The sequence below is a fragment of the Parasteatoda tepidariorum genome, chromosome 5 (genome assembly GCF_982258835.1).
Source record: "Parasteatoda tepidariorum strain Cologne lab strain chromosome 5, Ptep-v5.0, whole genome shotgun sequence".
Classification (NCBI taxonomy): domain Eukaryota; kingdom Metazoa; phylum Arthropoda; class Arachnida; order Araneae; family Theridiidae; genus Parasteatoda; species Parasteatoda tepidariorum.
Genome location: NC_141759.1, coordinates 90,826,929 through 90,844,638, shown reverse-complemented (window position 1 = coordinate 90,844,638; position 17,710 = coordinate 90,826,929). Strand labels below are relative to the sequence as shown.

Genomic DNA, 17,710 nt, shown 5'->3' with positions numbered 1-17,710 from the left:
TTTTGTGACCAATAGCATGATTGTGGCAATGGGGTCAGCATAGCACACTGAGTTCCTTAACTTCCCAGATAAACTGGCGCCCATCAATCTTAAGTTGGTGGACTTCAAGCCGCCTCTAGGGATCGAACCCCAATTCTTCATTGTGACTGTTCAGTGCCCTGACCACTGAGTCAGCTTATATGGGAAGTAAAGATGGCCTTTTTGCAATGCTAACCACATTGCCATAATCATGCCTTTGGTCACCTTAACATCCATGACCACCTGGTTCACAACGGTTGTTATGGGAATGCTTTACTTTGCTACGTAGACACCGTTAATTAATCAAGTACGAGTCATCAATCATTTGTCCACTAGTTACCTAGTTTTACCAACCATTTTCCCCTGATTATACTTTCAACTTAATTTTCATTATTGACTACTTGAATAAAATTCCTTTTTGTTTTTCAGGCATATGGTTAAAATTATTATCTGTGTAAATTCCACATCAGTATCTTGTGCGTTTTCTAAGTGGCGACCATTTCAAATTCTTCTTACAAAAATCATTGATATTATCAAGAGATCAGGTATGTACTTTGGTATTATTTATTTATAAAATTTGTACTTTGCCTATTTTTCTATCCATAAATATTTTCTTCAAAAATAGGATTCTTAAAATTTGTCACATTTTGTGTTATTATATTTTTATTATATTATGCATATTTTTTCATATTATACAAAAAAACTTTTTTTTTTAAGAAAAGTAAAAAAATTTGAAGATATCTGTACAAAACACCAAGCATTATTCTAGTCCTAAATTAACAAAATTTACAAAATTTCTTTCAAAATTACAAAATCTTGGGTCAAGAAAGTTTGGATTAGTTCATTTTCCTTTTCTTTATTTCACCATATCTCGAGAACTTTTTAAGCAAATAAAAAAAATTTGCATACAATTAAAAAATTAATTATGCCAAAGATCCCTGCAAAAAAAATTTTTTTATAATTTAGTATATTTTTTAATTTTTTTTTATTATTTTATTTTAGAATTGTGGAAGAAAACTTAAATTGCTAGATATAGAATTTCTTACATACATCATTTGTAAGAATGTACTTTAAAATGGCAAAATACAAAGTTTGAAAACTCAGAAATTACTTAATAAAATGCACTCAGATGTTATATTTTGCTATTTTAAAGTGCATTCTTAAAAATGTAAGAAATTGTGTACCTATAATTCAAAATTTTTTTGACCAGTATTGAATCAAATTCAAATAAATAATAACTAATTATTAAAAAAAAATTTTGTTTTTGCATGGAATTATCTTTGGATAAACGAATTTTATAACTTTATGCAAAAACTTTTTAGTTTGATTAAACAATTCTCCAGATATGGCAAAATAAACAAAAAGTAAACATTATTGGGTCCGAACTTTTGACAACTCTCCTCACCAAACTATCAGAACCATATTTTCCGGAATCTGACTATTTTTCATATCTTCTGAGTCAAATCAGAGAGAAAGGAAGAACGTTTTTGTGTTAGATTTCCCAATTTAAAATATCATCTGCGCTAATCAATTAAAATATTTTAGTTTAGGATCATTAAAACTGAGTTCTAGACATAAAAATCGAATTATTAAATCAAAAGTTGTTTAGGGTGTTCTAATATTTATTTTGTTCTTTGTACATCCTGTTATTTATGTAAAAAGTATTTTTTTTATCCTATATTGTCTTTTATTCAAACTTATACCTCCATTTAGATCATTCAGGAGAGCACAGCGGTGATGAGTATAATCAACAGTGTTTTAAACAACTTACTTTAGAAAACATCAAACCATGCTCTCGGGATATGATAGCCTTAGTATCAGTTTTGTATGACACAGGAGCAAAAGTTGAAGAAAAGTTAGTAAATCATTTACTGTGGTATCAAAATTTGCTGTACTAGATTATTTCATTATTATGTTATTATTTGCATAAATATTACAGAGCTTTAAAATTATTATTTTCATTTCTCAGTAGCCTAAGCAATGAAAAATTTTGGAAGTGTGAGAGAAAATAAGCACGATGCAGAGCTGCAATTAATTCGCTTTTTTGTTATTGTAAAATTGTCAATGTCTTTGCTTGAGCCATTGTGACTCAGGGGATAAAGCACTCGCCCTTCAATGAGATGACGCAGATTCGATCCCAGCGATAGATGGTTGATTTGAATTCTGCACCTGGCTTGCACCGACCACAGTGCTGACATAAAATATCCTCAATAGTAGACAGATCATAGGTTAGAGTCCCCTTGCCGGCAAGCTAACCGTGGAAGGTTTTCATAGTTTTCCTCTCCATGTAATGCAAATGCGGGTTTTGTATCAAAAAGTCCTCCACAAAAGCAAATTTCTCCCAATACTTGATCCAGGAGTTTCTTTGTTTTCTGAATTAGATTCAAAATTACAGGGGATGAGGTGCTCACCATTCAATGAGGTGACCTGGGTTTGATCCCAGCGATAACTGGTCAATTCAAATTCCGCACCTAGCTTGTACCAACCACAGTGCTGACGTAAAATATCTTCAGTGGTAGACGGATCATAGGTTAGTGTCCCCTTGCCGTCAGACTAACTGTAGGAGATAGGTTCTCGTGGTTTTCCTGTACATGTAACGCAAATGTGGTTTAGTTCCGTAAAAAAAGTCCTCCACGCTTGGCCAATTTTATGCTAACCAGTTGTAACCTCAAATAATAAAATAATTTTCAAAATATTGGAAGTTAATTAAAATAATTAAATGAAATTAAATAAATATAGAGATATGACAAATTAAAATAAATTCAAAAGGTATGAATTATTTTGTCAAACTAAGCAGTTATTAAAACATCTTTCAATGCCCAAGTACCTAAAATTTTCATTGGAACATAGAAGAATAGATTTTGGTTGCCTTTTTTAAGTTTTCTTGTTGATAAGCTATTAAAATTATTGGTGATTGCGTGATAATAAATCCCTATTTGTAGAAAAAGAATCACACTTTATGTAACAGAATATATTTATTTTAAATAAAAAATATATAAGACAATGTTATTTATTCTTTAAACACTGATTGTTATTTATTCTTTAACCATGTTATTTATTCTTTCAATGTTATTTATTCTTTAAACAAGATTCTCAAGGATAAAAAAAGTAGAGATTCAAAAGTAAAGTAAAGATCTCAAAAGTAAGATTCTTGAGTGTCATGGGCCCCCGGGCACCGCCCAGGTGTGCCCTTGCATAAAGACGGCACTGCTTCCACGAAGGCAAATTTCTCCCAATACTTGATCCAGGAGTTCCCTTGTCTTCTGGATTAGGTTCAAAATTACAAGCCCACGAAGTTGAACATTAGTAACCATAAATCATAAATTGGGTCGGCTGTTCTATGACGGTTATAAAATAAAATGTCAAATGCCTTCAATAAAGTACAAATCTTACAATTGAACTTCAAGAAAAAATAAATAAATAAATAAAACGTTCTTGTTTTGTGAAACTCTTTTTTGCATTCATCAAATGAAAGTATTTGAAGTTTTTTTATTGCATTAAAATATATTTTAATATTCTTGATCATTTCCCAAATATATTATTTCTTGTAATTTGCGTTTCTACAGTAGGTCCCAAAGCTTTTAGCTAAGGTAAATACTGCACAAAAATCTATTTTCATTTTGTAGTACATTTGTTTTTTTATCTACAAGATCTGAACCATCTTCAAATTAATCTGCAACATCAGTATTAATGATATGTAAATACTTGTCAAGGCTATCTCAAAATAATGTTTTAAAAATCAAATGATGAAATTTCTAAAATGAAGATTTTTATAATAGTTTCCTTTTATTTATAAGCTGCAAAGCTTCAACAATAAATTTTAAAATTTAATAATTCTAACTCAACTCAAAAATTCTGAAATTTTTACAGTATTATATTTAACGGTATAGTTGCTAGTAAAATATCTCAGTTACTATATTGCCGATGCTGAAGGTGTATTTTAATGTATTCGTTAGTTTCAATATTTTTTCTAATTATGCTACAAAATAAATTTCTATGGTCTTTAATGCAATTTAATATTGAATGTGCCAGTAATTTTTAAAGGAAAATCAACACTTAATTGTACAAAACTGATTAAGAAAAAATTACTCAAGACTACTACTACAAGATAACTATTTTTATTTTCTGAACAATTTACCCTGTTTTTTTAAGCATGCAAATTCTGCTATACAGGAGCAACTGGTCTTTAGAAGCAGTCCAAGAACGAAACCATTTATAGTATTTCGTGAGAAAACTGTATTGCACATGTCATTAATCATAACTGATCTACAGTATCTAAGATTTAAATCAAATTATTGCACTAAGTTATTTAAATCAGAGTTTTAACCCCATGATTATTTTTTAATAAAATTATTGATTTATAGTATTAAAGCAAAGTAATACTTATTAAAATAATTTCAGATTTTTAAAGAAATTTTTAGCAAAAATAATCCTGTGAAATTTTGAGCCACGTTGGCTCAGGGAATAGAGCGTTTGCGTCACAATGATGTGGCTCAGGTTCTAATCCTAGAGATGGCTGGTTTATATGAATTCTAGTTTTGACTCGCACCAACTACAGTGCTGGTATTAAATATTCTTACTGGTAGACAGATCGTGCAAGCTGTGGTAACCCCTTTGTAGTTAGGCTGACTGCAATAGGTTTTCATGTTTTTCCTTTCCGTGTAATTCAAATGTGGGTGGAGTTTATTAAAAAGCCCTCCACAACAGCCAGTTTGCCCTAATGCATGATCCAGGAGTTAACTTGTTTTCTGGGTTACGCTTAAAATTACGAGGTTGCAGTGTTGAACATTGATGCTTGTAAACCCAAAAATGGGTCAACTGTTCAATGTGATTATAAAATTAAATAAAAGATGACAAGGAACGAAACAATGTTATATGTTGAGTAATGATGAAGACATAAGATGGAAAAGATGTTAAGGAGCATTAAATTTATTGGTATGGTCTGATTCAATTTTTTTTCATCTTAATTGTAGACACAGTAGCTTTTTTTTATATTATACAGTTTTTTCTAAATTATAAAATTTTTTCAATATTTATAAATGTAAACCTACAAAAATTTATTATTTATTTATTTTTTTTACATTTAGGACTATGAGGACTATAACCCAGTGTTTTGCATCGGTGCTGAAGAATTGTGGAAGAACATTTATTAAACAATTTCTCAAAATTGTTGAATATATTGCAAATCTCTCTCAAATGAACATAGATTCTGAGTCTGACTATTTAAATATTATTGCAACACATTCCAGTTATACTGTGTCACAAGAAGAAATAAATGTCTGTGATAGTGTTATTGGTGGGTTAATATTTTTAAATTTGGTTGAAAATTAAGTTTACTGATGTAACATTGAGTTAAGTTGTACTGTGACATCATAATATACTGAATCCTGTTTAAAAAACAAACCAAACCGAAATAATTCTCAATTCATTTTCATGAGTATTTCCCTTTTAGATTTCAATTAAATAGTGAAGAACTAATAAATGAAAGTATTTCATTTTTTCCTTATTATATCTCTTTTTATCTTTTTTATTAAATACTTTTGTTTTATTTTATTCCTTATTTTAATTATATATTTTTTATCTTCTGTGGGCTGTGCTAGCCCTGTGGTTTGAGACCTGTCCGGGAGGTCAAGCTTTGATTTTCAACTCCCTTAAGACCCAATATAATCTGTGGAATCGAAAGTCTTGTGGTCAGTCATTGAGTTATACAATGGGTACAGGGATCTGGAGAAAATTCCCTTCCTCTTTAGATCTATGTCTAAATTGAGAAAGTGTCCTCATGAATGAGTGGTACTGCCATCTATCTATGGGGTTCTAAGACCAGACGTACCTTCACCTTTGCGGTACTCTCTTATCAAACATAAGGTGCACCATCCTGACTTAATTTGCAAGCCCAATTGAATGGTGAGCTTGACTTTTCAAGTGTTATTAGAAACAACAATATTTTCCTCTGTTACTTATTATTAATTAATAAAATGTAAAATTCGGGTATTTTGAAGACTTAGTTCATAAGTTGTTGATTGTATACTTCTTTAGTTTCGATAACATTGCTTTTTTTTGTTGTAAAAAATTATGTTTGTGATTGTTTGTTTTATAATAACGTTTTAAATTCTTATTAAATTTAAATAGTAAATATTTTTGCTATTTTTTGTTTTGTGCTATTTTTTGTTGTAAAAAATTATGTTTGTGATTGTTTGTTTTATAATAACGTTTTAAATAGTAAATATTTTTGTACTTTCGTTCATTTATAATCCTTGGCATACTCCTTCTATGATAGCTTGTAGAAGAACCAATATATCGTACAAAAAGGCATGTAAGTTAGTCTCTGAATTTATTTCAGGGTTAACAGGCATAGTGATAAAAAAAAATTTATAATTAATTTTATTTATTCATTGTTTAATGTACTTGGAAATTACAATAATAAATTTTTTAAAAAAATTTATTTATTCTCAAAACAATATGTTATTTTTTTGACAGCTGAAGTAGCGAGTGATTATGAAGGAAGTTCTGAAGGTGAGAATAATGTTAATTTTTTTTATTAAATATTTTATTTGTATAGGAATGTTTACTATATGAATTAAATTTTTCGCAACTGTTTTTTTAATCATATAATTTCCATGGTGTTTTTTTTTTTATTTTTATGCAGTTTTTACTTTTTTTTAATGTATGTTGACATGTACAACTTTTATTTTGATGCATTGATACCTTAAAATTACATTATTTTCATTTAATTATTTTATTATTTAACATATTAATTGTAATACTTAAGCACAGCGCTTAAAATTGAATATGTTATTAAAATATAACCAAACTCTGATTTTCTGATACCCAGAGAACCATTTGTATATCAGAAAAAATTCCTATAAGCACAATTTGTATAATATAAACACAATTTGTCCTTAACTTTAGTTTAAAGTTTCTTGTGTACTGAATCTTGCATCACATTTAAGCTAATTTTTTTTTAAAATAAAAATTAAATAGTTGTAAGTAATATTTGAAAAACTTATTTCTTGTTATACAATGTTTAGAAGTCACAAAGATTTCATCACATTTATTTAAATTTTAAAAATAAAAATTCTATTTTTTTTTATTATTATTATTCTGAAAGCTTTTATGCATCAGAACATCATATGAATAGTTGGTCACTTTTATATTTTGTATCGTTTTGGCTAATGTTGATAGTTCTTATTGAAAAAAGTGGATGTTTTTTATAATATTAATTTATTATAGCACAAAAGAATAGTAATTGACAAAATTCTAAACAAACATTCATTTTAAGAACAAATATCTGATTCAGTTACAAATATCTGATTCAGTTTGATTATTTTGTTTGGGAAAAAACTTTTTTTTGCTAAGACAATTTTTTTTAAAATAGCTTGTCAACTCTGTTTAGAAAATCAGTCAACATAAAAACTGTTATTCCTTTGATCCTCTTCCTTAGTTTTTCATTTTTTTTTCATCCCTAATTCTCTTTATTAGAAATGTATTTTTAGTTTTAAAATAAATTTAACTTTCAAAATTAAACAAAATAATTATGAAATGTTGGCCTTGTCTTATTTTTTTATTCCCGTATTTCAATTATTTTGGGATCATAGAATGTATTGTTATCTCATAAGTGCTAGGAATTGTGCCTATATTATTCCCATATTTCAATTCTTTTTGAATCACAGGCTACCTTTTTATCTCATTAGTGCTAGGAATTATGCCTATATTATTCCTGTATTTCAATTGTTTTTGGATCATGGGCTACATTTTTATCTCATAAGTGCTAGGAGTTGTGCCTATACTGTTCCTGTATTTCAATTGTTTTTGAGTCACAGGCTACATTTTTATCTCATAAGAGTTGGGAATTGTGCCTATATTATTCCTGTATTTCAATTGTTTTGGGGTCACAGGCTACATTTTTATCTCATTAGTGCTGGGAATTGTGCTAATATTAATAAATAAAATAGTTACGTTATTTTCTTATAAATAAAAATGTGAAATATATAAATCGCTCTATTATAATTATTTATTTATTTTGCAGAAATGTGTCTACCTTTGAATGGAGGTAATTATTTTGTTTTTAACAATTGAAACGATTATTAATAAATGCAATTATAACTGATGCATTACTGTTATGTACAAATATTTACATATATATACACAGTCAGACCTTGATATAAGGTCACCCCGCATATAAGGTCACTTTTCCAAAGCCCCGGCTCACTGAATAGGAATTCTTTGTTCCAAATTATCGGATATATGATCAAGTTTTAAAAATCTTTATCGCTTATAAGGTTATTTTTATCTGAGGCGAGGGGAGTTCTTTTCTAACAAAAGTCTATTTAACTTCCTTACGAGACAATTGGAGGCAATTACCCCTCTCGAGTTCTAGGAAAATGTTGCAGCCAATGAACAAGCTACAATTTCTGAAATTATTTCACAAGTTGTGGGCAGTGAGGACATTGACAGTGATCCTGAGACTGTAGCTGTAACCCAAGCCTTCAATGCAATAAATGTCATACAAAATTTTTTTACAAATTATGAGGGAGCTGAGGAACATTTTCTAGAAAACATAGTTCGAAAAATGAAACCAAAAAACGAGACATACCTGCATAAATAATTATTTTAAATAAGGTAAGATGTAATGTATGTATGTACATTTGAGGAAATTTGTAAACAGCTTTATTTTAAATTAAATTTTTTGTTAAAAAATCTAACTTTCTTTAATTCTTGACTAATTCTGTTAAAATTTATTGACTTAAACATTTAATTTATGAACAAACGTTTTCGTTTGTATTACCATTTTTAAAAAGTCGTAATGTGTACTATTTATTTGCTTAGCCCCGTTTATAAGGTCACTTTTGCTATGTCCCTTAGGGTGACCTTATATCAAGGTCTGACTGTGTATATATATATATATATATGCCCATATTTACCGTCATATTCTTTTAGGTGAAAGACCGTCTAATCTGTTCGTTCTAATGAAAAACTGCAGGCGTTCTGAAATTGAAAAATGGATTAAAAGAATTTCTCGTTGTGTCTCTAAAGCAGCAGAAGCAGCTGGATTAAAAAATCCAAAACTTCTTCATTTGACAAAGTAAGTAAGCAGTGGATAAAAGTATTAAATTCTCATTTAAACTTTCATTTTTGAAATTTTCTTTTGATTTCTTAGGATTGTAAAATTTCTGCTTCAGTGTGTCAAACATAAAGAAAATCACCTAATTTGCCGTCCGAAGACTCTAGGCCTTTTTAAATATGCTTTGACTTCTCTATTCTCAACTGTAAAAAAAATAACTTGTAAGTATTATTTTGAATACCTCCATTCTCTATTTTTAAAAAAATGAATTAAAAGATAATTTTTGTAACATTGTTCTAAAGTCAAGCTTTTGCTGCTTTCGATTTTTATCATAAGTTAGATTTCGGGTTGCTTAGCAACAAAAGCTGAAAATCTGGCATATGATTCTTGTATTCAGTCCACCGGAATCTTAGAGAAATAATAAAGTTAGAATCATCATCATAGTTAGCCAGACAGTCCAATGTGGGCCAATGCCTTCCTCTGAAGATTTCTCTTTTACCCCTTAACGGTCACTAAAATTTCAAGAAAACGGTCATAAAAATGCCTCTTTTATATACACGTATTTGATTAGTGCTGACATCTAGTTTAAAATAAACTATCTACAATTACCTTTAAAATATCCTGGTACTACTATCTGGTGTGTAAAATGAGAAATAAAATGTATTCCGGGAAAAAGAAATGAATTAGTTTTATTCTTATTGATGCATTACTACTGAACACTTCAGCCTGGGAATATCACGGGAGCGAGAAGAAAGGGGTTAATGACCTACGATTTATCTTTGATCTCCAATTCTTTTCATTAATTGCGAGAAAATCAGATTCCACCAAATCAACCCATCTCAACCGCGGCCTTCCCCTCTTTCTTGTTCCAGTTGGTCTGATCACATGGGCCATCCAATTTATTTTTATGTATTTAATAATGTCAGGTTGTTTATAAATCTTGTACAGTTCAAAGCTAAATCTCCTTCTCCAGTTATTGTTTTCATTTACACCACCAAGTATACTCCGCAAAATCTTTCTTTCAATTATTGTGATACAATTTTCTTCCAATTTTGTCCAAGCTTCAAAAGTGTATGTCAAGACTGGCCTGACAAGAGTTTTATAAATTGAGAACTTTGTTTTTCTAGAAAATCTGTCATATGATTCCTGTATTCAGTCCACCTAAATCTTAGAGAAATAATGAGGTTAGAATAAACTAATTGAAATTGTTAAATTGTTTTTCTCAGACAATTTAAAAAATCAAATGGTTTGTAACCATTTGATAGTAGCATTATTTTCCCAACTTTGGCATCAAAGTGGTAGAAGCACAGTTTTTATATTTGATAAATATATTCCTTATAACAAATTGTTGTATGCTTAAAACAATATTTTTACATGTTTATCTTTTTAACTTTCTTAATTTTCGATTAAAAAAAAGTTCAAAGTTCTGAGCAATCGAAGTGCTCCTACACCTCCTGTTTCTTGAACCACATTAGCTATAATGTTTAACAATTGAATTTTACCTGACAGGAAATTACATCTTTTAAACACTTTTTTATGACAGATATTAACTTAGTTTTTAATTAAAACTTTTGAACTTATTTTATATGTTTCTAATAATACTATGAACATTTTATTTTGTTACATCTTTTAAATGAGTTCTTTTTTTTTACAATAATCAAGTTTAAAGATTTTATTTTTCCATTATAACATTTTATAACTTATTTGTGCATTTCAGTGATAATCTTTTAAATGTTTCTTTTAGATACTTCTCACAGAGATGGATGCTTCGAACAGTTTGCATCAGCTCGTTTCAATAAATGTTATCCAAAGCTATATCGACATCTTGTGATCTTATTTCCAGGATCTAAAACCAAAGAGTAAGTCACAAAAATATTTATCATTTTTTCATATATATCATCCATCCACTATCTTAAAATCCACAATTGTATGAAATCTAGTCTGATTTTACGATGTAAACATTTAACTTGTGGTTAAAGTTAAATTCTCAAAAATAATTTAATGCTTAAAAATGTACATTTTTTGTGTACAAAAATTGCAGTACATTTTCAATTATTTTATTTTTAATAAATAGAAATCACATTTTTATAGGCTTAAGCACTTTGTAAATGATCCCATCTGTCTGATTTTTTCCATTCTTCGTAAGATCTGTAATATGTTCGAAAAGAGTTGAAAAAATGTAAAATACAAATATCAGGTATATTTAATTTTATTAGTTCTGTTTAATGTAATGTGTTACTATTAGTTATAAAAAATGCTCAGTATTAGATATGGAATCAAAGATTTTAAATTATTAGATATGGAATCTAAGATTTACAAAATTTTAAAATCCACTAAGTTTCTGGTGCCAGCTATGTAGAGAGTCTACTCTATAAATATGTGTGCACTTTTTTACATATTAATTAACAAAAACTCAAACGTATGAAAAGCGATTAAATTAAAAGAGTTGAATTTAAAATGAGAGATATAAAGTGAAACTTAGAAGAGTAGACTAGTATTTTTTTTCTTGGGTTCACTTTCTCACCAATGAATGTAATATAAATGTATTTCAAGGTAACTGAACTATAATATAGAGAAACAATAAGATTGAGAGAACCAAAAAAATTCAGATATTGTAAGTGAATAAAAACAAAAATATTAAAAAAAAAGGAACCTTACCCATTTAAAATGCTTGCCCCTTAAAATGAATGCCCTCATTTGCACCAGTGTTAGTAAAAATGAGTGCAAACTGGTTTCAGGATAAGATTTTTTTTCTCTCTTTTCCACGTGATTTTTTTTTATATATTTTGCTTTTGTTATACTGAAATGCTTCAAAAAGCACCTGCTGAAAAATCAGGGACTAATTAATATTTTCTTATTTTTTATCATACTTTTTTATCACTGTGTTTATTGTTGGCTTTTAATTAACAATTTTTTTTCTATTTATTATTTTACCTTTATTGCTTGCCAACTCTACTGAATTTGCCAGTAGACTACTGGATTTTTCCAGTTTCTCCTAGTCTGCAGGCTTAATGAAAATTCTCCTTGTTTTTGTGCATTATAAAAAATTCCCTGAAATTGACTAAGTTTCCTAAAAAACATCCTTATTTTAATAGAATTTTTTCACTATTTATTGCTTGCTTGAGTATTTAAATAAGTAGTATTACTAATATGTAATGAAGCAAGCCTCATTTATATTAATCAGTTTTCTTTCCTTTTTTTTTTTTGTTCTAAAATTTTTAGTTTATTTTGATTCAGAACTCTCTTTTTAAAATGATTAAAAACTCTGAACTATCAATGGTAAATTAAATGTCTATTACTATTCAAAATTATAAGTTAACATAATAAAAAAAATTCATTTAATATTAATCATAAATGAAAAATATTGCAAACCATTCATAGTTGTTAGTGTAAATAAAGACTATAAAAATCCATAAAATTCCCTACATGTAAAATATTTAATATATTATACAACAAGTATCATGAAATATATATTATTTCATAAAATATACTGGATATTTTCCTATCCATGATGGCTGCTATGCATTTATTAAAGTATTGTAGTTATAGCACTGAAGAGAATAGCGCATTTGTAGCATTTTTTTCTATTACTATATATACGCATAATTTTTATAAAAATGCAACTTCTGCAATAATAAAATTAAGTCTCCAGCTTTACAAAACTACTCTTTTTTATGTATTTTCTCAAAGACATTTAATTTTAGCTCTAAACAAAAAGCGTGGTCTTGCTTATCATCATCCTTAAAACAGTGTCCCAAAGAGGCTGTGGAACTCCTGTTTGAAATCTTATACACTGCTATTGCACAAAACGATGAACAGTACAATGATTACAGTACTCACGACGGACTGATGACTTGCGAGCCAGGTAAATCTGTGTTTTATGTCTTTTTTTTCTTGTTTTTCCTACAAAAATCAACTGTAGAGATTGTTGTGAAAATATATACAAAAATTTTTCTCTCAAATATTATTATTCTACTGAAAAGCGAATTTCCAAGAGAGAAAGTAACCAGATTTTTCTCTTAACTCAATTTATTCATGAATGTATAATTTTTTAAGATATTTGGCAGTAAGAAAACATTTAAAATTCGATTTCTTTGGAGCTATTCAATTGGTTTTGTTCACACATTGAATTTTGCTGTATATAATGGCCTTTTTTAAAATGATGTAAAACTTTGTATGCCTTACAATTCAAAATGATGTAAAACTTTGTATGCCTTACAATTCAAAACGTTTTAAACTATTATTAAATAAAATTATAAATTACTATTAAAATTAATTTTTTTTGCCTGAAATTATCTTTCGACTAACAAATTTTATATATATATACAGTCGAACCCCGCTATAGTGAACCTGGGATATAGTGAACACTCGGATGTAGTGAACTTTTTTAGCGGTCCCGTCCGTATTCCTATTTAAATAATGTTATTTTTAACGCTTATAGTGAACAGCTTAGAACTTAGAAACTCGGTTATAGTGGACTCAAATTCCATTTCTTTAAATATCTTTTTCAGTCCTCCATCTTTAAACTTGTAGGTGTTGGGACTGAAAATGAATGCATTCCTATGAAATGTATCATATTACTCTCCTTTATGCTTATCACTTTTAACTATACTGTAATAAATGTCAAACAGATCATTTATCTTATACTCCCCCCTCCCTGACAAGCCTCGCTTTCTCTCTTTTCCCCAGGCTTGCTCTACAACTAGTTAACTTGGCCACCTGCTGAATTTTTGGAATTTTCTTATCTGTTCAAACCATATTCTTTACAAATCACCCCTTGACAATCAAAAAGGGGAACAATTTAACTCATTCTACAGCTGCTCTCTTCATATTCTTACATTACCTATTTGAGACAAGATTTTTATTTCAAAAGCAGTGAAAATGGCAAATTCTCTAAAGAGAAAAGCGTTTTCGATAGACGACAAAGTTAAAATTGTAAAGCGTATTGATGATGGAACCAATCAATCGACACTGTGTAAGGAATTTTCCTTGTCAAAATCTACAGTTTCAAACATTTGGAAAAATCGAAGTGCAATTCTTGCGGCATACGACAAAAACATGGTTTCATCAAAAAACTGCGTGGAGCTGAAAGAGAAAACATAGAAGATGCTTTGTTAAGATGGTTCGAAATCTTGTTCAAAATGTAAAAATCTTACATTCTTTGCACATTGTAGATAAGAAAATTGATGAACTCAATTTAAAATCAAATTGTGTTCAATCAAAAATCACAAATTTTTTTCATAAAAAGTGAAAATAAAACTAATATTTAGCGACGTAATTACTTTTTCCATCAATTTTTGCTTTTTTTCTGTTAATTAGTTAATAATTTTTTAAATAACTTATGCAAAATTGCAAAGCCAATTTTCAATCATTCAACTGTCTTATGCAAAAAATATTTTTCAAAAAATTTGGATATAGTGAACCATCGGTTATAGTGGACACATTACTGAGTCCGCAGACGGTTCACTATAGCGGGGTTCGACTGTATATGTGTGTGTTCAACAATTTTTTTGTTAAATTAATGAGTCAAAACTTTTAACTGCACTTCCGACTTAACTTTTGGAATTATATATCCCTGATTGCAGCTATTCCACATATTTCAAGGGGCAATAATTCAAATTCAGGTACGTTTTTTAAAAGAAAGTACTTTTTTTGTTTTGTGTTAGATTCCGTAACTTACAATCGTGCCTGCCCCTACAATTTATAATTTTTTTTATAATTTATTATATATTATTAATTTATAATTTAATAATTATAAATTAATTAATTAAATTATTAATTTAAAATTTAATATGTTAATAATTTAATGTTGTTGTTGACGTATGCCTGTTTAGGCAGGGGGGGGTGCGATTTAATAATTAGCATATAAGAGGTCACCCCTGTTCCAGTAAAATATAATCCTTGTACATGAAAATCTGATCATTAGATCAAAAGTTATTCAGGTTGTTCCTTTTTTTACACACTGTACATTTTAAACAATTATAGAATTGTATTTGTATAAAATATCTCGTTACAATTTTTTTTTCTTTTTGCCGCTCAGTCATCAATCCTAATTTTTGTTTTTAGATGATGCTTGGGCGAATTGTGATGAACAAGTTAGTCAAAACAATGAAGTCAGTTCTGAATATATGGATGAAGACAGTGGGAATGAAATGCTCTCGAATGAATATGAATCTGATGACTTTGAAATGGATGTGTTGAATCTAAAGTTCGACGATTCTGCTTTGCATGAAACACAAGGTGAGCAGCGGCAAAACAGGGTGTAAACTTCTTAAGCAAAAACATTGAATCAAAACTAAGCATGTTTCAATTATAGTGTTTTTGATATATTATTACCCATTTATCCGGATACTGATTAACCCAGTTATCCAGTTAGCCAGATTATTCTAGGAAGATGCGCTTTTTAAACTGCCTTCTCTAAAAAACATTTTCATAAAGCCTTCTTCTAATATTCAGATTTTCTGAAGGGGTTGCCAAGAAATGCTTATTTTGTCTCTTACATGTATAGTGTGTGAATACGTAATAACTTCTATTCATAATATTATAACAACTTGGTATAAAATAAATAAGTTTCAAGATCTAAACTGTAGTGTTCTCCCTAAGCGTTTTTAGAAAAGTGCTCTTTTTGTAAAAACACCACCTTTTTATTCAATTCTGTTAGAAGAAATAACTCATTGTTTAAATAATAACTATGCACTGCCATATTTATCTATTATTCTGATTACTACGAATATTTGTTTTGTTTATAAATTTTTACAAGTTTCTCTTTTTTTTCTGGGGTGTATTGATGAATATTTTAAGGGATTTAAAAATAAAAAAAAATGAGGATTTTTTTTTAAAAAATGCATCTTTTGTTCATTTTGTCAACATTTTTAGTTTTAATTATAGAAAAAGCTTTCAAGTTGTTTTAGTTTACTTTTTTTTAAAAAAAAAAAAGTTATACTCAGGGAGTATCTTTTAACCCACTGACGGTTCTGCACGTGAAAAGTCGCATTTTAACCTGCAGTCTTCTCTGCATAGCAAAACCGGTTTTTCCATGTTAATAGACAGTTGAATAGTGTATGGGGGAGAAACATTCTCCCAAATTTTCCCATTTGCTTAACCGCCAGTGGGTTAACTTAACCTCCATGACCTCAAGGCCCACAAAAGGCTGTAGTGAGAACAAGTAGAAAATATTCAAACACAATACAATAACATATTCAAAAGTTAAGTGTGTTGTAGGCCTATATATCTGAAATATTTCCTAATCGCTATGTGTTTTTGTATTTAATGAAATTAAATTGTGTAATTTATAGCTGAAGATATTAATAATGTTTGTTGGTATAATTTATGCTTCATGAAATAATGTTTTTTTTAAAGCTGTCCATCCCATTACAAAAGTTTGTTCAAAAGCTGACTATCAACTCTATTTTGAAAATTTGATGGAATGTCAAAATATTAAAATGTCTCTTATACTTAACAGAGATGTAAATGGATGTTCAATTAACATAATAGAAAAGTGAGTATTTTAATAAATATTTTAACTACTAAAATTTAACAGAGGCCATTCACCATTTGTACATTTGTAATGTGAATATATTAAGGTTTTGTTAATTTAATTCTCTATGTGTCTTTATCACTTTAATATGATCAATAATATAATATAATAAGTTTTTGTTGAGTGTATATTTATAAATAATTTTTATTTGAATCTGCCATATAATTTTTATTTAAATATAAAAATTTAGCCTTGAATTAAAATAAATTTTTTTGCATAATTGAGTAAAGTAATTACTAATTTTTTTTTAAAAATAGAATGAGCAACTCGATATTGAATTTATTTCAAATAGTGCATAAAATGTTTTTGCGGTGGTTAATGAAAAAAAGAATAGAGTTTAAAAAAAAGAGACTTCTTTTAAATAGTAGCTTATATTTATAAAATAACTTATTTTATCATGATGATGGGAAGTGTGTGTATAAATATATATATATCAAACAATAGGAAGAAAAAATATTTACTAAAGCTTAAATGTGTTTTTTTAAGTGCTTAAAATATTTTTGAGTGCTAATTTTCTGTTGAAAATTTAGGTAAGCACCCTGACAGGGAAACAATTACTTTATATTCTATTGTATAAATCTATTTTTAGAACCTCAAAATTTAACAAAAATCAGGGATGTGACTTAAACACCAATAATTAATTTGTTGATCATGAAATATCGGTGCAAGAAAAATTCTGTATTAATTTATCTCTTTCAAAAACTAGTTTACCTTCACTGGTCTGAATGAATGGTAGAAAATTCTCTAATGTATCTACTTGACATATCCAGCTATTATATTTCCCAAAAATCTAACATTCAAAATATATTTTAATGTTTGCTATAAAAATTATTAACAATAATGGCAATTGCCAGCAAATTCTCTAATATATCATTAAAAATTACTTAAAACTGTTTTATATTCAGATCTCTTGAGGCAGTAACTGTTTGCGTATTAGAAGAGAATGCTAGAATTCCTTGCATTTTTAATGAAGAGTGGCAAGTGAAGGATTTCCTAAAAGATTTAAGTTGGTTACTAAAAAGTAATTTACGATTTAGAAGAATGCATTGTAAGTATAGATTTTTTAGCATTGTTTTTATAGTTTTAGGTTTGTT

At 28.4% G+C, this 17,710-nt stretch overlaps 1 protein-coding gene across 1 annotated transcript in view; it reads left to right on the top strand.

The window, feature by feature from the left end:
• Positions 1 to 17,710, top strand: part of LOC107436429 (uncharacterized) — a 263,791-nt gene that overhangs the window by 226,577 nt on the left and 19,504 nt on the right. Inside the window, exons 135-146 of the mRNA XM_087164512.1 lie at positions 448 to 563; positions 1,732 to 1,873; positions 5,106 to 5,314; positions 6,496 to 6,531; positions 8,045 to 8,068; positions 8,956 to 9,100; positions 9,176 to 9,300; positions 10,824 to 10,938; positions 12,784 to 12,944; positions 15,146 to 15,319; positions 16,439 to 16,577; positions 17,522 to 17,664. Of these exons, the coding sequence (XP_087020638.1) occupies positions 448 to 563; positions 1,732 to 1,873; positions 5,106 to 5,314; positions 6,496 to 6,531; positions 8,045 to 8,068; positions 8,956 to 9,100; positions 9,176 to 9,300; positions 10,824 to 10,938; positions 12,784 to 12,944; positions 15,146 to 15,319; positions 16,439 to 16,577; positions 17,522 to 17,664 (1,529 nt within the window). The remainder of the gene's footprint in view (positions 1 to 447; positions 564 to 1,731; positions 1,874 to 5,105; positions 5,315 to 6,495; positions 6,532 to 8,044; positions 8,069 to 8,955; positions 9,101 to 9,175; positions 9,301 to 10,823; positions 10,939 to 12,783; positions 12,945 to 15,145; positions 15,320 to 16,438; positions 16,578 to 17,521; positions 17,665 to 17,710) is intronic.